Source organism: Dioscorea cayenensis, chromosome 4 (assembly GCF_009730915.1).
Source record: "Dioscorea cayenensis subsp. rotundata cultivar TDr96_F1 chromosome 4, TDr96_F1_v2_PseudoChromosome.rev07_lg8_w22 25.fasta, whole genome shotgun sequence".
Classification (NCBI taxonomy): Eukaryota; Viridiplantae; Streptophyta; class Magnoliopsida; order Dioscoreales; family Dioscoreaceae; genus Dioscorea; species Dioscorea cayenensis.
The window spans coordinates 21,544,886-21,569,154 of NC_052474.1; the positions used below are offsets into that span (position 1 = coordinate 21,544,886).

The 24,269-nt window shown below is 35.2% G+C and overlaps 1 protein-coding gene across 2 annotated transcripts; it reads right to left on the minus strand.

The window, feature by feature from the left end:
- Positions 1 to 12,373: 12,373 nt before the first annotated feature.
- On the minus strand, positions 12,374 to 23,122 carry LOC120259278 (ABC transporter B family member 26, chloroplastic-like). 2 transcript variants are annotated; one of them, XM_039266859.1, is made up of 11 exons: positions 22,537 to 23,120; positions 19,532 to 19,659; positions 18,230 to 18,272; positions 18,059 to 18,103; positions 17,825 to 17,947; positions 17,635 to 17,738; positions 16,705 to 16,759; positions 16,529 to 16,599; positions 16,331 to 16,433; positions 13,546 to 13,756; positions 12,374 to 12,707 (listed from the first exon to the last, which is right to left on the minus strand). In XM_039266859.1, the coding sequence occupies exons 1-11, from the start codon at positions 23,038 to 23,040 to the stop codon at positions 12,643 to 12,645; spliced, it is 1,452 nt and encodes a 483-aa protein (XP_039122793.1). In that variant the 5' UTR covers positions 23,041 to 23,120; the 3' UTR covers positions 12,374 to 12,642. The 2 variants fall into 2 exon arrangements, 1 of the variants encoding a protein (XP_039122793.1); XR_005536087.1 differs by lacking the exon at positions 12,374 to 12,707 and adding an exon at positions 14,567 to 14,806 and having other exon boundaries at positions 13,669 to 13,756; positions 22,537 to 23,122.
- Positions 23,123 to 24,269: the final 1,147 nt, after the last annotated feature.

The window sequence follows — 24,269 nt, forward strand, 5'->3', positions numbered from 1 at the left end:
CAACTCTCCTTTTCTTCCTCCCTTTCCTCCATTAAAACCATGGCGAAGCTCGGCCGAGAAAGGCGCTGTTCAGATTCTTGATCCCACTCAAGTTCGGCGTTGTGTTCTTCCTTGACTCGGGTTCCCTGCTCCCGCCTACTTTCATGGTCTCGCCTCGATCTAGATCTAGGTCTTTCTCTTCTTCATCCTTGCAATTGTGTAGTGTGAGCACTGAAAGCTATTCTCCGCTTCCAAAGAGAAGATCCTTTCCCCCGCTTGCTAGGAAGTCATCTCCACCTCCCAGGGATTCATCACCGCCTCCAGGAAGGTCATCTCTGCCTCCCAGTTAGTCCTTACCCAATTCCAGGGAGTTGCTGCCACCTCTTCCTCGTAGGAAAAGGATTTTTTTTCCAATGAGTTAGGGATTTGCTATTGTTGTTTGCAAGACAGTTGATCCTAAGTTTGATGTTTGGGATTTCCTACTTCATTTTTGGTATTCTTGTTGGTTGTTTTTATAATTCTCAAGTTCTTAAGAAATTTTATTTCGAAGGGCATTACATTGTCCACATATTTTCATTGCCAAAATTAGTCAACGTAAATGATGCTACTAAAATGTCATGATTATTGAGGGATTATGTGTTTTTAAAAGAAATCTATCCCACGATTAAAAATTTTACTGTGACATCTTGGAATGCTCTGTGGAAAATTTTGGTTTATATTTGGATTTTGCATCAATAACTCTTTTATACTATTTTTCATCATTAAATGAAAAATATGTGGTTAGTCTTCATTGTTGGAAAGTGTTTTGATTATGGGTTTTCTAATTTGTCAGTTTTTGTTGATTTCCATCCAAGAAGGGCTTAAAGCCTTAAAACTTTTAATGTTTGTGTTTGGTCATAAATCGCACCTTTTTTTTCTATTTCATTCCTTGATTAAATCATATATTATTGTGGCTATCTTTTGTTGCTAGGTTATTGCTTGGTTTTGCAATTTCAATTCTTGCATTTTTCTTGCTTTAAGCACGTGCATATCCATTGATAAAGGTGCTGCTTACATGTTCCTTTCTCTTGGAGAGGGCTAATTTTCAAGGCTAAAGCTTTTGATCTAAGATTCTTTCTAAAAACTTTGTTAATATTAATATTAATATTTCTAGTAATATTATTTGTGAAATATTATTATTCTTATACAAATAATAATATTATTTTAAAACCAATACTATAAATATTCAAATTTTTATATTTGTTTATCTTTTTATATTATTATTATTAATTTTTAATTGACACATTAAAAATATAGTGTTTTTAATAAGTGAGGATATAATGGGAATTATAGAAATAAGTGAAGGGTAGTATTGGTGTTTTATATTATTTGAGTAATTAAAAATAATAACAAACACCCACTCCCCCAAAAGACCGCAATTTTGGGGGGTGGGTTATTATTTAATTATCACATATTGGATATTTATAATTTGGGTTTATTAGAGAATTTAATGTTAAGTGTGAAAGGTAAAGAAATTTCACTACCTAGTGAACAAGGAACAAATCTTTAATTATATTTGATGAAGCTATTATAGGTACTTTCACACTATTAAAACAATTATATTCAGTTATTTACAATATAGAAAGGATTTAAATCCACTGATTTGAAACAGATAAATGAAAATTTTATTTAGTCTTCTTTGCATGTGCCTATTGTTGGCATAAACCCATTGGCCAAAACCAATGGAACAAACCAATGGATTATAATCCATTAGCCCAAATCCAACTCCTCTTAATCCATGGATCACCCAAACAATGGTTGGCTTATACCATTAACCTAAACCATGAACTTAATCCATGGATTAGTGCCCATGTGTTTAAGGAAAATGGTGGTTTTAGTTGGCCTATATATATGTGAGCCTATTCTCATTCTTAAACACAACCTTGAGTGAAGAATCAAGTGAAGAAGTGAGAGTGAGAAGAAATTAGAGAGAGAAGAAAAGTGTGGAAAAAATATTTAGAGAGTTAGTCCAATCTCCTAGTATAAGAGAGAGTTCTGGTTTTCTCCTTGTTATTAGAGAGTTTGTAACTCCTGCAATTTTCCCACTTAGTAAATTCTTCTATCTTTGCCCGTGGTTTTTACCCTAATTGTTTAGGGGTTTTCCACGTAACATCTTTGTGTTCTTTATTTTTCCAGGATTCCTTTTATTTATTTTACTGCTGTACTGCTCTATTCGATCCTACATTTTACAACAAGTGGTATCAGAGCTAGATCTTGGTGTAATATATCTACTTATCGTATGCCTGCGTAGTTGCCACTATTAGTGGATCCTCCACATCGTAAAAATAAGTTGGATAATTATTCACCTTTTGAAAGATCGACATCGCTCTTGCAAAGAATTTCTAATAGAAGCAATGGCGGCAAAAATATGAGATTGAAAAAAATTCAGTGGGAGTAATTTCTCACTATGGAAGTCAAGATAAAGGCAATCCCGAGGAAGGACAACTCGCTACGGCCATCACCGAAAGACCACCGAGGTCAAAGATGATAAGTGGAATGAGATGGACGGGAACGCCGTTGCTGATCTTCATCTCGCACTTGCTGATGGAGTTCTATCAAGCATAGCGGAGAAGAAGACGGCGAAAAGAGATCTGGGGACCACCTCACTAAGTTGTACGAGGCCAAGTCACTCCACAACAAAATTTTCCTTAAAAGGAGACTCTATACTTTGCGTATGGCAGAATCTACTTCAGTGACGGGACACATGAATACACTGAACACTCTATTTTCCCAACTCACATCATTGGGACATACAATAGAGTCAAGTGAACGTGCAGAAATTCTACTCCAAAGTCTACCAGATTCGTATGATCAACTCGTCATCAACTTAACAAATAATATCCCCACGGACAGTCTAGTTTTTGACAATATTGCAGCTGCTGTTCTAGAGGAAGAGAGTCGCCGCAAGAACAAGGAAGATAAGCTAGCAAGTTCACAACAAGCGGAGGCTTTGATGGTGACGAGAGGAAGACCAACAGAACGTGAATCTAGTGGGAGTTACAATCGTGGTAGATCAAAGTCGAGGAGTAAGAAGACTTTCAAGTGCTACCACTGTGGCAAGAAAAGGTCACTTGAAGAAGGATTGTTGGAGTCTAAATAAAAAAAGGATTCCAATCATCAAGGGAATGTTGCAAACACTTCGATGATGGAGAAGCCATGGTGTGTGAAGAAAAGAACTACATCGTGTAAAAGATTTATCGATGTATGGCTTCTTGATTCAGCAGCCACTTTTCACATGACCTCCCGAAGAGAATGGTTCCATCAGCATGAACCTATCTCCGGGGATCCGTGTACAAACCGTAATGATCAAGCTTTTGAAGATCGCTGCCATTGGCACTATCAAACTGAAGATGTACGATGGCACGGTTCGGACCATACAAGAAGTCCGACATGTGGAGGGCCTCAAGAAGAATTTGTTGTCTATGGGACAACTTGATGATCTTCGTTGCAAAATTGAAGTTCAAAAACAAGATCATAAAGATAGTTCGAGGAGCGCTTTGTATGCATGAAGGGAGAAAAGATAGTCGCAAATCTATACATGTCAAGGGAGAAACTTTGCAAGAAGGAGAAGCTTCAGTTGCCACAAGTAGTCCAAGTGAAAGATGCACAATGACATGGCACAGGAAACTTGGACACATGTCAAAGCAAGGAATGAAGATTCTTGCGTAAAAGGAATCTACTTCAAGGTCTCACAAAGGTAACACTACCCTTTTGTGAACACCGCATTGTAAGCAAGCAAAGATCGACTCAAGTTCAACACATCTAATTCTAGAAGCAAAGCAATTCTAGAATTGGTTCACTCGATGTGTGGCAAGCACCGCCACATCCCTCGGGAGGAGCAAATTACTTTGTATCATTTATTGATGACTATTCCAGGAGATGTTGGGTGTACCCTATCAAGAGGAAGGTCGATGTGTTTCAAGTCTTCAAATTTTTACAAAGCGCTGGATGGAACTTGAATCAGTGAGAAGATGAAGTGCCCGAGGACCGATAATGGAGGAGAATATACTAGCAAAGAATTTGATGAATTCTCGCAAGCAAGAAGGCATCAAAAGGCGCTCACTACAAAGATACACTCCTCAACAAAAATGGAGTGGCAGAGCGGATGAACAGGACTCGCTGGAAAGAACAAGAGCTATGTTGGGAGTCGCAGGCTTAGATAAGACGTCTCGGGCGTATGTACCAAGCATCGCCTGTTATGTGTTGAATCGGGCCCCATCAACTGCAATCGAGTTGAAGACACCGATGGAGATGTGGACCGGTAAGCCAGCTTGATTATTCAAACCTTCATATATTTGGAAGTCCTGTATATGTAATGTACAATACCCAAGAAACTACAAAACTGGATCCAAAATCCAGAAAATGTATGTTCTTAGGATATGCTAATGGTGTTAAGGGGTACCGCATGTGGGATCCCACTGCCCATAAGGTTGTAATCAGCAGGGATGTTGTCTTCATAGAAGATAAAGAACAAGAGCAAGTAGATGGTGAAAGCACTTCAAAAGAAAGCACAGAGACTACAACAATACAGGTAGAAAATGAAGCTGAAGCCACACCAGAGCACGAGGTACAAGAACCAGCTGAATCTGAAGTTTTAGAAGTTCGGCGGTCAACTCGTACAAGAAAGGCACCAAGTTGGCATTCTAACTATATTATGGAGGGTAATATTGCTTACTGTCTTCTAACTGAGGATGGAGAGCCATCAACTCTTCAAGAAGCACTGAACAATTCAGATGCATCTCAAATGGATGACAAAGAATGGAAGAAGAAATTGAAGCTCTTCATAAAAATAAGACATGGGAATCGTGTCGCGCCACAAGGGCGAAAACCCATTGGCAATAAATGGGTCTACAAGATCAAGCGCAATAGTGATGATCAAGTAGATCGTTATCGTGCTAGATTGGTGGTGAAAGGATATGCTCAGAAGGAAGGTATTGACTTTAACGAAATATTTCACCTGTGGTTCGACTCACAACAGTCCGAGTAGTCCTGGCGATGTGTGCTACATTTGACTTGCAGCTTGAGCAGTTAGATGTCAAAATTGCATTTCTTCATGGAGATCTTGAAGAAGAAATTTATATGCTCCAACCACAAGGTTTTGAAGAAAAAGGTAAAGAGAACTTGGTTTGCAGTAGTTGAACAAATCAGATGGTCTAAAGCAGGCGCCATGATGTTGGTACAAGAGATTTGATTCCTTCATCATGAGCCTTGGATACAGCAGATTCAATACACACTCTTGTGCATATGTCAAGAGGTTTGAAGAAGAAGATTTTTGTCTTCTTGTTGTCAGATGTCGATCGACATGTTGGTAGCAGGCCCCCAACAAAGATCGGATCAAGGAGTTGAAGGCACAATTGGCTAGGGAGTTTGAAATGAAGGACTTGGGACCGCAAACAAGATTCTAGGGATGCAAATTCACCGAGACGTAAATAATAGGAAGATTTGGCTTTCGTAAGACTTATCTCAAGAAGATCTTGCGGCGGTTCTACATGCAAGACTCAGAAGCCAATTTCTACCCCACTTCCCGTTAATTTCAAGTTATCCCTCAAGTATGTGTCCTAGCAGTGAAGAAGAGAGGATGGAGATGTCTCGAGCACCGTATGCATCACGGGTGGAAGCCTCAATGTTTGCCATGATCCGCATAAGACCGTACATTGCACATGCAAGGGGAGTGGTAAGCTCAGACATGGCGTAATCCTCGGTCAAGAGCATTGAGTGTTGTTAAGAGGATTCTCGTATATATAAAGAGAACCCTCGATGTTGCATTATGTTATGGGGGATCCGACTTTCATCGCAGCTGGATATGTTGATGCCGACTATGCAGTGATCTTGACAAAAGCAAATCCACTCATCGGATATGTGTTCACACTCAGCGTGAGGAGTCGTGAGTTGGTTTCAAAATCGCAGTCACCGTGGCTACATCAACGATGTAAGGTAGTATTTGGCAGCCTACACAAGCCAAGAAAGAAGCAAAGGTGGTTAAAAATGGTGTTGGAAGAACTCGGGCACAAACAAGAGAACATCACTCTATATTGTGACAACCAGAGTGCATTGCATCTTGCAAGGAATCCAACATTTCATTCAAAGACAAAACATATCGTAGTTCAAGCACTCATTTCGCTCGTGAGAAAGTTGAAGAAGGTACAAAGGGCACATGCAAAAAGATTCATACCAAGGATAATCTAGCGCACTTTTATGACAAAAAGCAATCAACACCGACAAATTCATATTGTGTCGATCCTCTTGTGGTCCCGACTGCAGACGTAAGCAACATCGAATGGCAAGATAGAAGAATGGTGTGAAGATCCGATCGCCTTTTCAATCAAATCTTCAAGTGGGAGAATTGTTGGCATAAAACCCATTGGCACAAAAAACCAATGGAACAAACCAATGGATTATAAATCCATTAGCCCAAATCCAACTCCTCTTAATCCATGGATCACCCAAACAATGGTTGGCTTTAAACCATTAACCTAAACCATGAACTTAATCCATGGATTAGTGCCCATGTGTTTAAGGAAAATGGTGGTTTTAGTTGGCCTATATATATGTGAGCCTATTCTCATTCTTAAACACAACCTTGAGTGAAGAATCAAGTGAAGAAGTGAGAGTGAGAAGAAATTAGAGAGAGAAGAAAAGTGTGGAAAAAATATTTAGAGAGTTAGTCCAATCTCCTAGTATAAGAGAGAGTTCTGGTTTTCTCCTTGTTATTAGAGAGTTTGTAACTACTGTAATTTTCCCACTTAGTAAATTCTTCTATCTTTGCCCGTGGTTTTTTTACCCTAATTGTTTAGGGTTTTCCACGTAACATCTTTTGTGCTCTTTTATTTTTTTCCAAAGATTCCTTTTATTTATTTTATCATTGCATCGCTTCTATTCGATCCTACATTTTACAACACCTATTATAGTTTTTATCCTTGAAAAATTTAGCAGCTTGAGACGCCGTGATGTTGATGACTAAATTTCTTGAGTTCATTTCTGCTTTAATTGATTTCCAATTTTGTATTATTGACTTGATCTTGCTTTATGACCTCCATTTAATGACCCTATGAAACCGGGTTTTAATGGTTGGAACTCAGTCACTAGGTTTGGGGTGCATTTGTGTTGTCGGACTTGAAAAATTTGGTATTAATATTCAGCTGAGACCTTGGTGATGTTAAAATCTAAATTTCTTTAAGTTTATTTCTGTGTAGCTTATTGCCAATTTTGTATACTTGAATTGATCTTGGTGATAGCCCCCATAATGACCTATGAAACTAGTTTAAATGGTTGGAACTTACTAATTGATGAATACAACACTTCTCTATATATATATATATATAAAAAGATATAATTTAATTGAATCTGACCGTGTTAATTGATGTTGAAAGGGCTTTGTTATTCATTGCTCGAATATTTGCAAGAATAAACCAAGTTCTGCGATAGATCAAAAGAACATTATGTATGCTGACCTAGAAGATATTCTTGAGATGCACCCTGCATGGTCATATGCATTTGCTGGTATTTATCGGAATTGTCACATTTATGTAGCACTCTAAAAACACAAAAGTAAAGTACGCTCTATTGTCTTTTTAATTATTGAGTTATGGCTTATCCGATATTTGCCACAACTGATTATATTTAAACTATAATATGAAGCTTCATCACTGTTTAGTGTGAGAATTTTTTTATCTTCTAACAAATGCTGTCATATTGGTTGTAGAGGCTTATGTGCATCCGACCATCTTCATTGAGGAATTTTACTCTTATATTTAGGAAGGATTGTCCATATTGTCCAATCACTTCTCTTTGTTTTCTGGGATATACTATAGAGGAAAAAGCTCTATCTTTGATCTTGCTCGATTTTTTTAATTTGTCCCAAATTCATGAAAGAGAATGCGTTTCTGGGTCTCCATCACCACCAACCAAAAAGACTTCCATCGCTAAGGTTTGATTTTTCAAAAACTACTTAGTCCCTATATAATACAAAAAATTTGGTATGGAGTTTTTGAGGATGAAAATTTTGATGTTCAATTCATGTTTTTTTTTTAAAATTTTATTGAGAAATATTGATCTATTTTGGTAGATTCTTTCATTCTGGACAATCACAAGATATTTTAAAAAATGAGCACTATCAGGTCAAGTGATTTGGCATCCCAAATCTCCTTCTTTTTCTCATAGTCTATCCAAAAAGAGAATTTAGATCGAGAACCTGCTAAATTGGGGAACTCGGTCTCAAAGTGGATATCTTTTGCTTTTGGAACAAAAACATACTTAAATTAAAAAAATATACTTAAAAAGTCTTAAATTTAAAAAATTGTGTATTTATTAAAACTTAGGTAGCTTCATAAATATTTTTGAATAAGTTTAAAGCAAGTGGTACATCTTAATAAAGCCCATTTTTTTCCGTGAAATTCAATGATTGAAGTTGTAATTATCTCGCTTCTCCTTTCGCATGAAATTGAAGTCTCGCTTGTTCTTCCATGAAACTCTTAATTTTTTTCAATGCCTATATTCAAAGTACCAAAGTGAACAATATTGTTTTTGTAGTACAGCTTGAGGGGTTTGCTTTTTGCATCAATATGCTATTAGAAAACCGATTTGTTTGTTTGTAAACCAAGTAGACCGATAATCATGTCCGATATTCATGTTTTTTTCCCGTGATGTGTTCATGTCTCATCTAAAAAATACTTTATTAAACTTTCCCATCATGATATACTTATTATTCCTTTGTGTTGGTCGATCTAAGGCATGTTTAGTACTAATCTCTATCTCGGGGCACTAACATGAATATAGATTCTACCACTTTTAATTTTTTTATAATATCGCTTTAAAAATAATATAATTTAATATTTTTATATGAAATAATTTACACAAATTTCCAAAGATATATAATATTAGTTAAGCGTGACAGACTCATCCACGCACACATTACACGTGTTCAGTGCTCCCAACCATCCGATCCCCTCCGAACACTCACACAAAGACACGTGTCCAGTGCTCAATCAGCCCATGCAAACCCATGAGCGAAAAACACGTGACGGCATCCACATGAGCGAAAAAATCCTAGAATCCAGATTCCAAACGCCTCTTCACCCGTCACGGGAGCCTCGCCTCCGTGACCACCTCCATCCCTCCGACCGCCTTCTCATTCAGATCACTGAGGACCTGACTCTTTGCATGAGAGCTAAGATCAAGATTAGAAACTCAAGATTCGAGCATCAATCTATTTCAAACCCCAACATCGTCCCCAAACCCCGATATGGATAGCCCTCGACCTCTCCATCCCAAAGATCTCGCTTTCACCGCCACCATTTTTTTGTTGTTTCTGGATGGTGGGTTTTTTTAATGCTCCAATTAGGGTTTGGAGAAATTGATCTTCCGCTTCTTCTTTTCGTGAGCGATCATGGCGACAAGATTCGGCAAGCCTTCCCCGATTCACTTACGTAGATGTAGAATAGAGATTGGTGAGGATGGTGAGGGGTGAAGATCATATCTTCTTCTCTTGGTTTTTAGTTTTATTTTATTGTTGAGAGATTGTTTTTTGCATAAAGATTGTTTCTTGAATTGCATTTTCTATTATAATGAGAGATCATCCATAACTATTACATTTTCTTTATGAGGCCTAGTTTAGTTTTATTAAACGAAATTAAACCTAAAAAAAACACACTTAAATCTTTTATAGGTTTCCAAATTTAAGCCTCTTGTTTTATTACAAACACTAAAATGGACTCGTTGTACATCAAGAAATGAGGAAAAAGAATCACTTTTACAAATTTAATTGAAGAGGTTTCCCGTATTAACTAGCATGCTTCTTGTCTTGTTCCGTGAGATGCCTAACTCCCTTAGGCGGATAGTGCCATATTTTACGATCCTTCAAACCCGATCCCAATTTAGCTTAATTTGTCATCCACTCTATTGCATCTTCTCAAGACGTGATCAGTTATTCAGATTTGTGAACTTCGATGCAATTAGATCTATTTCTTTAGCTTGCTTTGAATCTTCTTTTGCTTTGATTACAGCCTTCATTTTCAAATGGTCTATCACATTCTTAGCATCACCTTCAATCACCAAGTGCACCCAATTATTATTCAAAGCTATCTTGAGGCCTTCTTTGCGTAGACAAACCTCAAGCATCGAAATGGGTAGCATTACGCATCGGTGCAAGATATCCCAAAAAGAAAGAGGCCATCGTAGTCTCTCGAAAACCCCACCAATTGCGTATAATTTTAGTCTTGGGTCGTGAAGAAGCATCAAAAATTGAGTTTAATATATCCTTCATTGGGTTTCGCCATTGTTTGATTCTTTGCGGTTTTGTCGTGATAGCAAGGTTTTTGCAATGAGCAAAGAACTCTTGAGAGGAAACAGATCCCCTTATCATTCTATACTTTCAAATGTGATGCAATCCTCGAGGATCAATTGATTGTCCACCTGCTAACCTTCAATTTATCATGAAACAAAGATGGAGAGAAGGAGGACAAAAAGCAACAAAGTGGAGACAAGAGATTAAAGAGAGGACATTGATAGCTTCATTCAAAGATCTGAAAAAGAAATGCATTTATTTTTTATAAGGCTGAAGAGAAACGAGTTATAATATCACGCCGACATGGCACAAGTTGTCCTCGAACTTATCCAACTTAGCGCCCACATCAGCAAGTTGCTACATGTGTAGGATAGTCTAAATTAACTTGGTTTTATCAAGGAATTCAACATAGGCCTCAACACAAACAAGAGTAGGAAAAACTAGATGGTTAAAATGAAAACCCCGATCTATGATGATAAGTGTGTCACCGTATGATAAACTTTTTATCCACTTGAAGAAGGACTTTGCATTCTCCAGCATTCTCTCATCGATACTATCAGCACTAAGGTACTACCAAGAAGATGTAGCAATCCAAAAAGAAATATCAAGAGTATCATCATTATTATCATGATGCATTTCTCCACCCTTTAGTAAAAATGAACACTAGGTACCAAGTTATCAAATAATCTAGAAATGCATGGTATAAAATTAAGGTCCCATAAAAAGGTGGATTGATGAAACTTTTATTGGTATACTTAATCGTAGGGTCGTGAATCATGTATTTGCCATTTTGTTAAATTTCGTGATGCATATTCCAATTGATTTGCACCAAATCCGGTAGGTTAATTAGTCGACTCACCCATCAAAGATTCCATAAAATGATAAATAGCAAACATTTAATTTACCTTCAATAACATTGTTTATTATGTTATTATTATAACTGTGTTTTGAGGATGTTTACCGTCCAAAGACCCTCATCTAATGCTTCGCGGACTCAAGAGACTTTTATCACCGGATTTCTAATTCAAGTTAAAAATATTTTAACAATCGCATTTCAAATGACTTGAATGTTAAATGTTGTTATATTAAAGCTCAATCAAGTGATTACCCGAACATGGAGAAATCCTCAACAAGGCCTCTCGCCTTCAAGAAAAGGATGAGATGCATTATACGGTTGAGCCAATTCATTGAATGAATATTGTCACGCCCCCAGCCCCCTACAAACCCGGGCTCTGAGGATGATCGGGCCGCATCCAATGGACCGGCCCCACCGGGTGCAAGGCCTCACGAAAACCCCGTCGAGTCAACCCTAACAAATGATATGAACATAACACAAAAGCACAAATAGGATAATCGAAACGAATATATAAGGCACGGACTTTAGCAGCCCTACAGAATCACAAACACAACCCAGCAATGCTTGCAAATTACAAATACATTCAAAAGCATCAAGCATTCATTAATTGTTTGTAAATAGTGGAATCAATTAAAAGGTTAGAAGATAATTCAAGAATATTGAAAAAGAGATCATAAACACAAAAGCATCAAGATAATTGCTTGTAAATAGTGGAATAGTGAATCAAGTAGGTAAAATGTCAGGTATAATGTTCCAAATAAAGGCTCATGGGCTATTTGCAAGCAATGGAAAACAGATTTTCTTCTTTTTTTTATTATTATTATCATTTTATTTTATTTTTTTGGTGAGACCTCAAGTGGCAGTGCCCATCTTGAGAATGTATCAACTGCCATTGATTAGCCTAGTGTTGCATTTCAGGTCAACACAGCAGAAAATGGCACACATAGTTGCACAATCAGACCCAGTACAGGACACAACCCAACACTATCAAGGCCGAATCATGCCAGTCCATTTTTTTATTTACATTTATAGAAAATAGCATGTTTTAAAAATCCAAAATTGTAAAATATTAAAAAAAATCAGCAAAATATTGTAAGAAATTTGAAATTTTTATTGATGCGTATAATTAGATAATCTACATTTAAAATATAAAAACTCAAATAAAATGGTTAAAAATAAATTCGGTGCTTTGCAAAGTTTTGGAAAAATAATATATACTATCTCAATTATATTCTTAGATTCAATTGATCATCTACTCTAATTGTTGGTACAAATTCCAAGAGGTGCTTGTTCTCTGTCATCAGCTGAGACTATGATTTACCAGCTGAGACTATGATTTTTCATCTCCTAAGTGTTAAGTTAGACATCCAATAAATCCACTCGCCCATATTATTGGTGATGTGATGTTGCGGAGGATCCTTATTCCCATTCACCAGAATAGTCCTTTTAACCTTTTGGATTTCAAATAGGCAACAAGTTCAACTGTTCATGCCCCTTGTGTGTTGGAGTCGATGAACTTTCTTGTCCATGATAAGATAAGCATCATGTCCTCTGCTATATTAAACTTTTTCTTCAGTGTCAAACCATACTTTAAGATATTAAAATTACTAATAGTTCCATATTAGTTTAGTAAATATGGCTATCAATATTCTTCATAGTAACATGATGAACCAATTCTTGAGGAGTTTTGCATGAGCTTTTTTGCCTCTACCAGTTAATATGCAATGGTCCCAAATTTGTTAAGTTAGTAATTATGGAAATAAATAAATAAGTCTATGCCTTTCATCAAAATCTTACAATTTTTTCACAAATTTTCTGTACCCAAATTACACTTGGAAACTAAAGGATTGTGGTTGTCAAAAGGTGTAAAAGCATAATTGCCTATCAAAGACCAGTGTGCTCTCAAAACCAACCATTTTATATTTGCAAAATTGTCTTTTTCAGATTTTATATGATTTAGATAAACTAAAAGTAACAAAATAAAAATATAAAAGGCCAACATCTATCTGGCCATTGGCATCGTCTCTTTGAGAAGTACCTAAGGTAATTACCAGGTGCTTTGAGACTTGGCCTTTCTCCTTGCTTGTTTGTGTCGCATCAAACCTAAAAGAGAAGCTACCCTAGAATCTGGGACCCCTTAATGATTGAGCTAAAGTAAAACTTATGCCTGATGTTAACCTTGTTATTGATTGATAAGTGTTTTAGAATTTGCCCAATGTATATGAACTAAAAATCTTAAGGCATTCACATTCAAGCCTGAGTTTCTTGAAGAGTGCAGCCATTCAACAGTGCAGTTAAGATTAAGAATGGACAGATAACAAATACGCTATAATTAATTGACACACATTGAAGTTAACAACCACAACAGAAGAATGACTTGGAGTGATACCTTCCTCTGAGAATTGGTTGCTAGGCAAGAGATCTATCAAATTAAAGACTTTTTCACTTGCTCCAATTGACTGCATTAGTGATGACCAATTGTCCCCTACCCAGAATGTCGAGTAAATTAACCACTCAGAATATAAAAGAAATTTCGTAAGTTGCTCTGCTGTAAGATGACCAGACATAATATTGATTCCACCGATCAGCACAGCAACCACCTACAAAATTTGACTTAAATGGACTTTATTAAACAATCTCATTTGAGTTGAATAAAATTTATTAGTGTTGTAATATACAAGTACAAACAACAGATGATGCAAATAAAGCATAATATTTCTATTAAATAAATGAACCAGAAAAAAGATAATAATGCTCTCCAGATATTTATAAACCAGAAAAAATTACAGCACTGATGCTTTAGTTCAAATTCATGATCTATGCTAAGTTTCCTCAAATAAAAAAAAAACAATGCTTTTAAAGCAGGGTTTTAGTGCGAGCAAATACATGTCATGAATTCCTCTAAACAAATTTAGACAACTGTGTTACATATAAATATATAATGCATCCTTGTTTGAATTAAATCATTTTGTTTATCACTTGCCCGTTTATTTCTACAGTAGCCTAGCATTGCAAAAATTAAATCAGAAATTTACAGCAACACTGTAAAAGAAAGGTAATCACCTGATCCTGACAAGGAAATAGTAGTACAAAGTTTTAAAAAGTTGTAACTTTAAATTATATCAGAATTATGAACTTGAACAGCATGAGTCAACTTCACCAAATTAATAACTATTATAAAATTCTTGTGTGATTCTATGATATTGATGTTAAGTGTATTTGCCACTTACATGTACTTAATGAAAAAAAATCATACAATTCAAATATATGGTAGGTTTTTACCAATAATTAAGTTTATTTGCTTTTTATTTTCTGGGTGTGGTCTATATATAAATTTATGCGTGATTCTATGATATTAATATAACAATAAGCTAAGCATCATATTCTTTGGAAAGGATAAGGTACATTACATGTTAATTTTCATATCCAAATCCTCATGTTTTTCCTTTGTTAAGCACTTCCCATGTCATTGGTACCCTTTAAAGCAAAAGGATGCAAAGGTTCAAGTGTTGGCCCTCATCTAGGTTCTTGTCCCTTCCCACACTAGCATCATCAATTTTACAACCAGTAACATTTATGAGGCTTCGATCTATTTCCATTCCTTTATTATCTCCATTTTGCACCAATGATGGCACCATACACCTTTGGATCTAATAAGTGCCAAGAAAATTAGTGAATGAACATCTCATGTGATTACACAGAGGAAATGAGAATTACTATTGAAGACAAAACCAAGGAACTCTCTACCAGCAAGCCAATGTTATCTAAATTTCCATTAGCATATGGACCCTCCAATAGGTAAACGTATTGACAGGAAGATGAGGAGGAAAATCTTGAGAAAAATTACACATCATGGGCCAAAAATATTAAACTGCACATCATTAAATTAAGTGCTAGTAGTATTATAATCAGCATCATTGATGAGGCATAAATCTAATTTTTTTACATTTATGATCTATAGTTTCCTTATTTATCTGATCTCCAGTCAGATATTTATATCCTCTTCTTTACAAACATAAATGAGGCTATTTGCTACTCTTATATCACTAATATCAGAGTTTATTTACAGGAGTTATCTATTTAATTGTAAGCCATATATTCTAACTTCTTACTTTTGTTGTGTTTTTACTTAAAGTAAGATTATTTTAGACTTTTTACTTTTAATTTTTAGGAGCTTCCTTTGTAATCATGCATACACCTCAATAAATCAATGTTAAGAAAAAAGGTTTAATTCAGAATTGATTTCTGTTTCTCTCTGACAATACTATTGAATCCTTGAAGATTTTTTCTGCCCTTGATTTTAATATCGATTTCTTGTTTAGAGTTGCTTCTTGTAATCTAGGGGATTGTTCAAATAAGGTGTGAAAGATTCATGGAATGGTATCAGTCTCTCATATCTGAGGATTGTTGCCTGGTTTTCCTGATAACAAATTTTCAACTTTTGAGGTTTCTGTTTGCCAAGAGTAGACCCAACCAATATTAACTTAGTTCTTGTGTAAATTTTTGAGTTCTTATCATGTATTATCTCAATCTATGCACTAAATATATAAACTTATTCATAAAGAGAGTGCCACTTTGTCCAGTAACATTTCTAGTATGGCATAATTATGGCATAATTATTGTTTCATACACCGAGACTTCTTCACAAATTCCCTGTATGTTCACAAGAAACTCACACTTTGGCTTGATTACAGTTTCTTTGAGGCAAACTGTTGATGTTTACTCCAATACTTGAGGAAGGTTGTTAAATTAGTTTTTTTTTTTAATATAATTCATGGTTATTTCTGTCTTACCATCTACTAGGTGTTTACCTTAGTTTAATTTAAATGAGTAATAACATATTTTGGTGTAATTTTCATTATCCAAATCTTTATATTTTCTCTAGGAGAGTGGTAGCTTATATTTGTAATCCCAAGATTGCTTCTGAATTCCTAAATTTATAATCAATAAATTCCTAGATTTCTTCTTCTTAGATTTATTGCTCACTTGCATGTAAGAATATAAAACATGAGAATAATAATGTAGACCCAATTCCATATTAGGATTGAAAGATAAACAGGAATGACTACTTCACTCCCTTAACATTTGTTTAATCTAGAAAGCAATCATAACATAATTAAAAAGAAGGTGTGCATAGGTTTTAAAATAATAAAATTGCTTCCTTCAAGATTCACCTGGGTGGAATGATAGATAAAATTAAAGGCCATACTCCAAAAACCATATGCAAAACTTTGTCTGGTACCTATATTCGCCAACTTCACAAGCCATTCCTGATACCTGCCATCAATATTCATAAGCAATAGTTGGTTTTATTGCACTTTATCCCATGAGATTTAACAAGATGATCATTACAGAGTGAGAGGCAGTCTTGCCTTCCAAATTCTTGTTTTTCTGTTCCATAGACTCGAACAGTCCTCACCAAAGATAGCGTCTCTTGTGCAACCTAGAGTCATATAAAAAATAAAAAAGTTTAAGCTAAATCTGCATGACATCACTAAATAAGAAATCAAACTTCAGGGACAAAAGAAAAAAAGAACCAAATTTGTACTTCATTAGCACAAGCAGTGAACTCCTGAGTTAACCTCGCTGCTCTTTTCTGATACCTATAAGCGATGGAAAGGATGATTGAAAGCATATAAGCACCAAATAGTGTTGAACGAGTGATACATTAGTCTAGAGAATCACATGAAGAAAAAATAGGGAATGAATGATCTAGCGAAATCAAGGAACATGAACCTGGGTGATGAACATGCAAACATAGTAGATATTAGACTTGTTCTTTGTGCTCAACATGATGGCCGAAATCTCAATATGCCCATTATATCAAATAAAAATAATTTGGTTGTCATGATGCCTACGATAATTTATTGCACCTACCAGAAGAATGCATAAAGCCGAAAGGAATAGGTAGGTTTGACAAGGATTACCCCTCCAGCATCCAGGTTTTTGCATATTTAACCATTCTCAAGCTATTTTGAGATGATGATGGAAAAACTAATCAACAAAGGTTACCCCACTTTACTAGTCTGGCCTACCTCCCAAAACTCAGCTTCCTGCCCATCTCAAACATTTTCCCAGCAATTTTGAGATGAAAGCAGCATGTGGAAAACATTACAAACACTTCAGGTATTTTTGTGATAGCAAATCACACAAGATCTGAATCCATAAAGACATAGCCAATTCCTCAACAAAATGAATATGGTATTTGTATGGGTAGAGTAAATTCTTGGAGGAAAATTAAAGGTTATACAAGAGTAATTTTAGCTTTATAGACCTAGCTGAGTAAAGCTAACTGGCATTTGGATTAAAGCAAGAGATACATAAAGGGATTGGTTATTCTACTACCGATAATCATCAGAAATTCAGAAGCGGCCTCCTACAGTGAAGAAGATAAGAAAATTGAATGCAAATTGTCTTTATTATTGCATAAATTGAATGCATGACTCTAAAAATATGCATAAAAAGGAAAAGTACTTACCGGCCATAAAAGAGCATTATCGTTGATAGGGTAGAGCATATTAACAAAGTGGACAATGCTAGAGGTCTTGATAAGATAAACAGATATGTTAATGCGCCCATCCCCTGTAATAGAATGATTATGTAAAAGTGAGTGGATTACATCGAAAGCCCTTTGAAATGCTTTAGATATTGTTTAATAGAATTATAACCTGAATAAAATTTCGAGAAATCATATTTAGATCACCGCTGATGACACGGGATACTTGTTGACAATCTGCCCCAAGTCTGCTAGTTAAATCACCAACTGCCTCTTTATCAAAAAAGAATATGTCCTGTTTTGGGTTTAACATCAAACAAATATTACATACTATGGATGAAACGAAACAGTGCAATTTGAATTAATAAGAATTTATCAAGGAATGGGATCAAGTTACAATTATAACCTGAAAAAGGAGAGAGGAATATAGAGCTTCTCTCATTCTTTTAACCTGCCAAATCTCGGACAAGTATTGTCAAAAGTCCCCAATTAGTGAAAGAAATCCAAAAAAAAAAAGCAAATTCTAGCAAACAAATTATATTTTCAGAAATATTTGGAAAAGTGCATCAAATGTTACCAAAATCATGTTTGCAATGCTGAAAAAGCAACCTCGTAGACCACTGAAAATCACATAATCCATTTATGCCGTCAGGAACTTTCATAGATGATTAATGAAGGACTGCAACATCTCAACTTGTCAATTGAGATGAAAAAGTGCATACACCAAAAATATCAGCATCGGTCTCTCAGAATTTTCCATTTAAGATTTTGAGAAGAGTAGGCATTTAGACAAGTTTCAAAATGACACTGATTATCATGCATAATGGGCCTATGTTGCATACTTTCTGGGGATATTGCTGGCCATTGCTCAATTTCCAAAAAGAAAATAACCTGAACAACAGCACTTTGGAAACAGAATCATATCTGTCAATGTGGGAGATGTACGAATGCATTAAATCATATCAAAAGCTAGTAATGTTTCAACAGCATTATGGTCTGTGTCATCCATCTGTTAATTACATGATGGTTCAAAGAAGAAGCTGCCATGATAAAGATGACAGGGCCATGAATATTTTATTTGTCTCACAGAAAGTAAATTCAACAAAGGTACATGGAAAACAAGTGAAATAGAGTCTGACAAGATTTGCAATTATAAATATGATAACATAAGCATGCAAGCCAAATATGGAAGTGGCCTAGTTACAGTCAAGCAGAGAAGAGATCAAGTGTGATTCTCATTGTTCATAATCTTAAGATACAAAAAAAGTAGGCTCTGATGTGCTCTGATGTGAGTCAAAATGTAATTTTTAGTTTAAGAACCCAAAAACTTAGAGATCATGAATGATAGTAGATTTGCTAGTCATCTTATGAGAATAAATTCAGAAAAAGTGGCTTGTAAGATAGCTTCATCAGGACAAGCTAAAACTTCACCATGCTTGATAGCTTCTTTTGTGTTCAGTTAAGACATTTATAGCTTCTTTTGAGCTCAGTTAAGACTTTCAAAGCTGATTTATGATACCCGTTCATGAATGGCCAGTCATACTTTGTAATTGATGCAGATTATAAGAGTTTCACTTCTTGTGGTTAGTGTACAAGTTCAGTTCTCACCATATGCTAAATTTTGGCTAAATTTTAACATTTATTACTTATAAATAAATAAGATAGTGGCTTAGTTGCCTCTGAGTCCATTTACAATGGTGAGAATCGCTATACTATAAACAAAAGTAATCCATACAAGACAATTTGGTAAGTGCGTTTTTAACAGAGAAATAAGAGAGAAATCCTACATGTAGCTTTCCTAAGAAAGCTCATGCCTCAGATTTCATTAAGATCACATTAGTTCAATGATGTCCCTTATCAATTAGATAAGATAACTAACCTGCAAATTCCTGAAGTTATACACAGCAAAATTACAAGCTTTGCATTTCTGTAGAATAGCATGCTTTCTCCACTCTGAGCAGAAAAAATAGATGCTGCCAAGAAATTTGGTATTGATATTTCTGAGAGCTGCACATGACTTGAAATGTAGAAAGGGTAAATGACTATAAAGCATAACATGTTCTATTAACTATCAAGGGTGAACAGGAAAAACATATGTCCAATTATCAAATGTAAACTACTGATGTAATATAGCATTCTATGTTCAAAATTGTTCTGCCTTAATATCAGTCTGGAAAACTAAGAGCATCCTTGAATCATCTAGTGCAGTCAAGCTGATAAATGGTGGATTTTCTAATTTAATAATTCCTTCTCCTTCTTTCCACAGTCTGTTACTTTTGGGTAGCATATCACAATTAACTCCTTTTCTAATGGTGGATTTTCTGCTTTCATGATTTCTTTTCCTTCTTCCTGCAATCTGCTTTCGACTAGCATACCACAGTTAAGATATCTTATACATTATGGAGTTCTGAATCTTAAGAAAAAGATAAAACATGATTTGGAGAACCATCCAATTTATTGACTGCAGAACAGCAGCATTTGATTCACAAACCCAGGATTGCTTTTGGGGATTGCATCTTATAATGATGTCGATGAGGCCATCAATGATGAACAGGCTAAAAATATGCCGTCAAATAGATATTAATCGTACGGTTACCAGTTAAAAGTGAAAATCGAGATAATAAGAAACAAAAGGAATATGAAAACAGAAACCCATTAGAGCTGTTTCTCAAGTATTTTATTGAAATTGATCCCAGTGATATGATTTCATAGAATCCTCTATGAAAAAGCTTCCCCAAATATAGTCGTTTGTCTAATATTGCATTTCAAAAATTTGAATTGCCACTGAGGGCTAAAACATAACAGATACAGGCATTCTAAATGTTACTAAGTGTAATAGAATAACCCATAAATATAACGTAACACATACAAAATGCACTAGCCGTGCTTGCTTTTGCATCTATCCAGAAATGCTAAGACTGAGCTACCCAATAATGAGCAGATATAGAGACAGCATTGACCACTTTTAAGCCATTATAACACCCTGATCTGAAGGATGACCACTAGTACTGAACCTGTTGACAATTATGTAGTCATTATAAATGTTAGTTAGATGTCATTCATTGTTGTTAAAAACATGGATCAAAATGACATGAAATGTTTCCAATGCGGATAAATGTAATAACCTGTTGATAATTTTTCTGAAAGATGGGCACATATTCCTAATCTTAACTTCAGTATATTTGCTAAAAAAACCATAAGATATGTGATCAGAAATGTGATCCGCTCCATAGTTGAGCCATCTTTTGGCCTACTTTTAATCACCATGTTGTATGTTGAGGATGCATTGGTGGCAACTAAAGCAGCTAAATTGGCAGAGGGGTTGCTGACAGGACAGTGAAGATCATGGCCTGATTCTTCAGTATTTTAGATTTTCATGTTTCTTATTTACATTACGATTCTATTTACGTTATGATTCTGTTTTAGACTTTCACCTAATTAGGACCCTCTAACTAGAGATTTGATAATTTTCGAGCTATTTAAAGGGCTGTTGCTAATAAGCGAATCAAGCATAAAGTAAGACAGCCATTGAAATATATATATATATATATATATATATAATAAAGTGGGTGGTGATTTAGATTTGGCTTTGTGTTTGGGACCACATTTTCAAACTTGTGCCTTTGCTTGCTAATAACTAAATGGCATCCATTTTTTGTGCAACCCACAACCCAATTTTAGCCTGAACTACTCACATCTATTACCAAAGTGAGATGAAGGCAAGCTCCCATAGTCTTTGTTTTCAGTTTATATTTAGTGGAAAATATAGCAGAGTTTCCCATCGCTGTGAAAATAATGATCAACCTTTCATAGGATCAATTTAGCACAACTGCCAGAGGATTATGCACTCCCCTCATTGCCAGAGGATCAAGTCAAAATCAACTATATTATTTCCTCTCAATTTAAAGAAGGGTTGCTCTTCGCACATTGAAATCAACTAGTGTGATAATCTATGCTAAGGATCTATCTCCATGAATTAGCTTTAATCAAAGGCTATGGATTAGCTTAATCAAGGGATATGAATTAGCTTTTCAAAATATATCTCGGGATGATCATAAAAAATTTATAAATACAAGATTATATAGACCTCAAGGTAGTCAACATATTTATTTATTTAGTTTCCAATTTAACTTAATATGAAAAACACAGGTAGCAATAAACTAATGACTTTGATTAGGGATTGGACCCATAAATTACAACTAACAGGGGAACAAACTACTCTCAACCCACAACCCCACCTAAATCACTTGCAGAGAATTTTTGGAATATTTCTTTGGGTTGTAGACTCCCAACCAAAGTCCGCTAAGTAATTAGCATATCCGCATTAATGATATAATGAAAACTATAGAAGGGGGATCCTACTACTGCATAAAATTCAATTAAATTTCCAAAACTAATTACCTGGCATACACAAAAATGTGAATTGAAAATGCATGTATACGCAAGTAAATTTTCATGTCTACGTGTTTTTGACTTGAAGCATGAAACAAAACATATGGCACCTAGGTATAGAAGTGAGATACATTTGCATTCACAATGAAGAATGCATGACAAGCCAAGTTTACAAGATGCAAGTGGAGAACGCCATCAATGTGTGCTTTACTATTACTAATGATTTCTACTTCATCAGGCATGATCTTTACAAACCATTTATAAACCTATCATATGATCTAAAATCTCATCACAGTTGATTCATTAAAATGTCATTTGAATAAGCCAGTCAACCTTAGACAAAACACACTATTTTCATTGCAACACAAAGCATCAAACTATAGAGGAAAAAAAACAGGGGAGGCATTAGTTCATAATCAGCAACAAGAACAGGCAGATCCAAAGCAAATCAAACCACAAAGTGAAAGATAAAGGGGAAAACAACAAGCATACCGCCGCAGTAACAAGAGCAGCAGAAGCCGCAAAGATGATCCATCGTTCACCCGCCACCATCATCCACATTCGCCGAAGCACATAAATTGCTGATGACGCTGACTTCTGCGCATCAATACCAACCTCTTTTTCCTGTTCATCAAGCCTCCACCAACTCCCACCAGGCAACACAGAGAGAACCAACTTAATCCCAGCCTGCACCCTCTCAAGCCTTCCCCCGCGCAAGTCTCCATTTTTCCCAAGGTTATCTTGGAAGGGAAATCCATTGACGGAGGAGGAGGAGGAAGGCGAAGACGATGCTGCCCGTGGAGGTGAGAGGTGATGGCGGCCAAGACGAATGGTAGAGGAATGGAAACGTCTATTGCTCGTAAGGAGAGAAAGCTTGGAAGGTGGGTAGCGTGGAAGGAGAAGGAGAGGAAGGGATGATGAAGAAGAAGAAGAGGAACAGCAGCATGAGCTCATGCCACCATTGATGCGATTCAAGGAGGTAATCGAAGAAGCCATTGATGAGATCTCCGTTCTCTCTCTCTCTTTCTCTTTCTCTCGATTTTTTTTCTTAACAAGTAACAACAAGAGGTTATGAAAAAGTTTTATCTAAATTTTTTCATGGTGTGTGTGTTTGAGGCTATCATCCAATGGTTTTTGAGTTTTTTTGTATTTTCAATATATTGATTTTTATTATATATATATATATATATATATATATTTGATGGGTTAACAATCAAATATATATATATATATATATATATGTATATATTGTTTTGTTTAATATCATATTTATTTCATGGGTAAAATCATTCATGTAGATAAAAATGAAGCTATATTTAGATATTAAAAGATATAGAATATCAAAGAAAATAATGTGGAAAATAGGATACCAAAAAAAAAATTGTGAATAATTTTTATTATTGTATAATTATTGTGGATTGATTTTTAAAATAATAATTAAATTGGAATTTGATGTGAGAAGTCTTTTTCTTGGAATTGGGGGTTACTTTGAGGCGGATAGTATGGTATTTTTTCAGTTGCTTACAAGCAACAAGAAGGAGAAAACCAAAATAATGGAAAACATCTATAAAACCAAATAATGGAAAACATCTATATTCAAGTCTACAACTCAACTTGATTTTTTTTTTTTCTTAAATCTATTTACTTATTGAGGAGTTTAATTAAAAAAAACCATTTTAAGTTAGAAAGTGATTTTGACACTATGTTTTTTTTTAAAAAAAATAGGTGATAAGCACTTACATTTAAGGGAAGTTAAATGTGTGCATAGACATAGAGCACAACTGCAAGTTTAATAATCATTTTTATGGTCTTATTTTAAGTGAGTTTTGGGGCTTTATTTTAATTTTTTTCCGAAACAAACAATTTACGTAAGAGATTTAATGTCAGCATAGAATGAAAAATAAGAGGAAAAAAACGTGGCTGAGGATTGTGTTATTTGAAAAATGATGAGTTAGTTAATTTTAAAAAAAAATTGATTGAGAGAAGCAGGTTGGATAATCATGATTGAAGAGTCACTATTGAGATATTAATCGTATGGTTGTGATGCGAGAACTGTGAATCTCATTTGATATTGTTTATCACAAACAAGCGTCTTTAGAAGACAAACTGACCATATATATATATATATATATATTATGATGTTTGAGGTTTTGCCCTTGAGCAATAAAAAACTATTAATTATAAAATATTAGTTTAAATTACTCTAACATGTGAAATTTAAAAAG

What these genes read in the sequence shown, in the direction of transcription:
- LOC120259278 (XM_039266859.1), bottom strand. Translation starts at nt 23,040, where the DNA reads ATGGCTTCTTCGATTACCTCCTTGAATCGCATCAATGGTGGCATGAGC. An exon ending in CTGCTCTTGTTACTGCGGCG is followed by an intron (nt 19,660 to 22,536) that starts GTATGCTTGTTG and finishes AGTCATGTGCAG; the next exon opens with CTCTCAGAAATATCAATACC. An exon ending in ATAACTTCAGGAATTTGCAG is followed by an intron (nt 18,273 to 19,531) that starts GTTAGTTATCTT and finishes TGTGATTTTCAG; the next exon opens with TGGTCTACGAGGTTGCTTTT.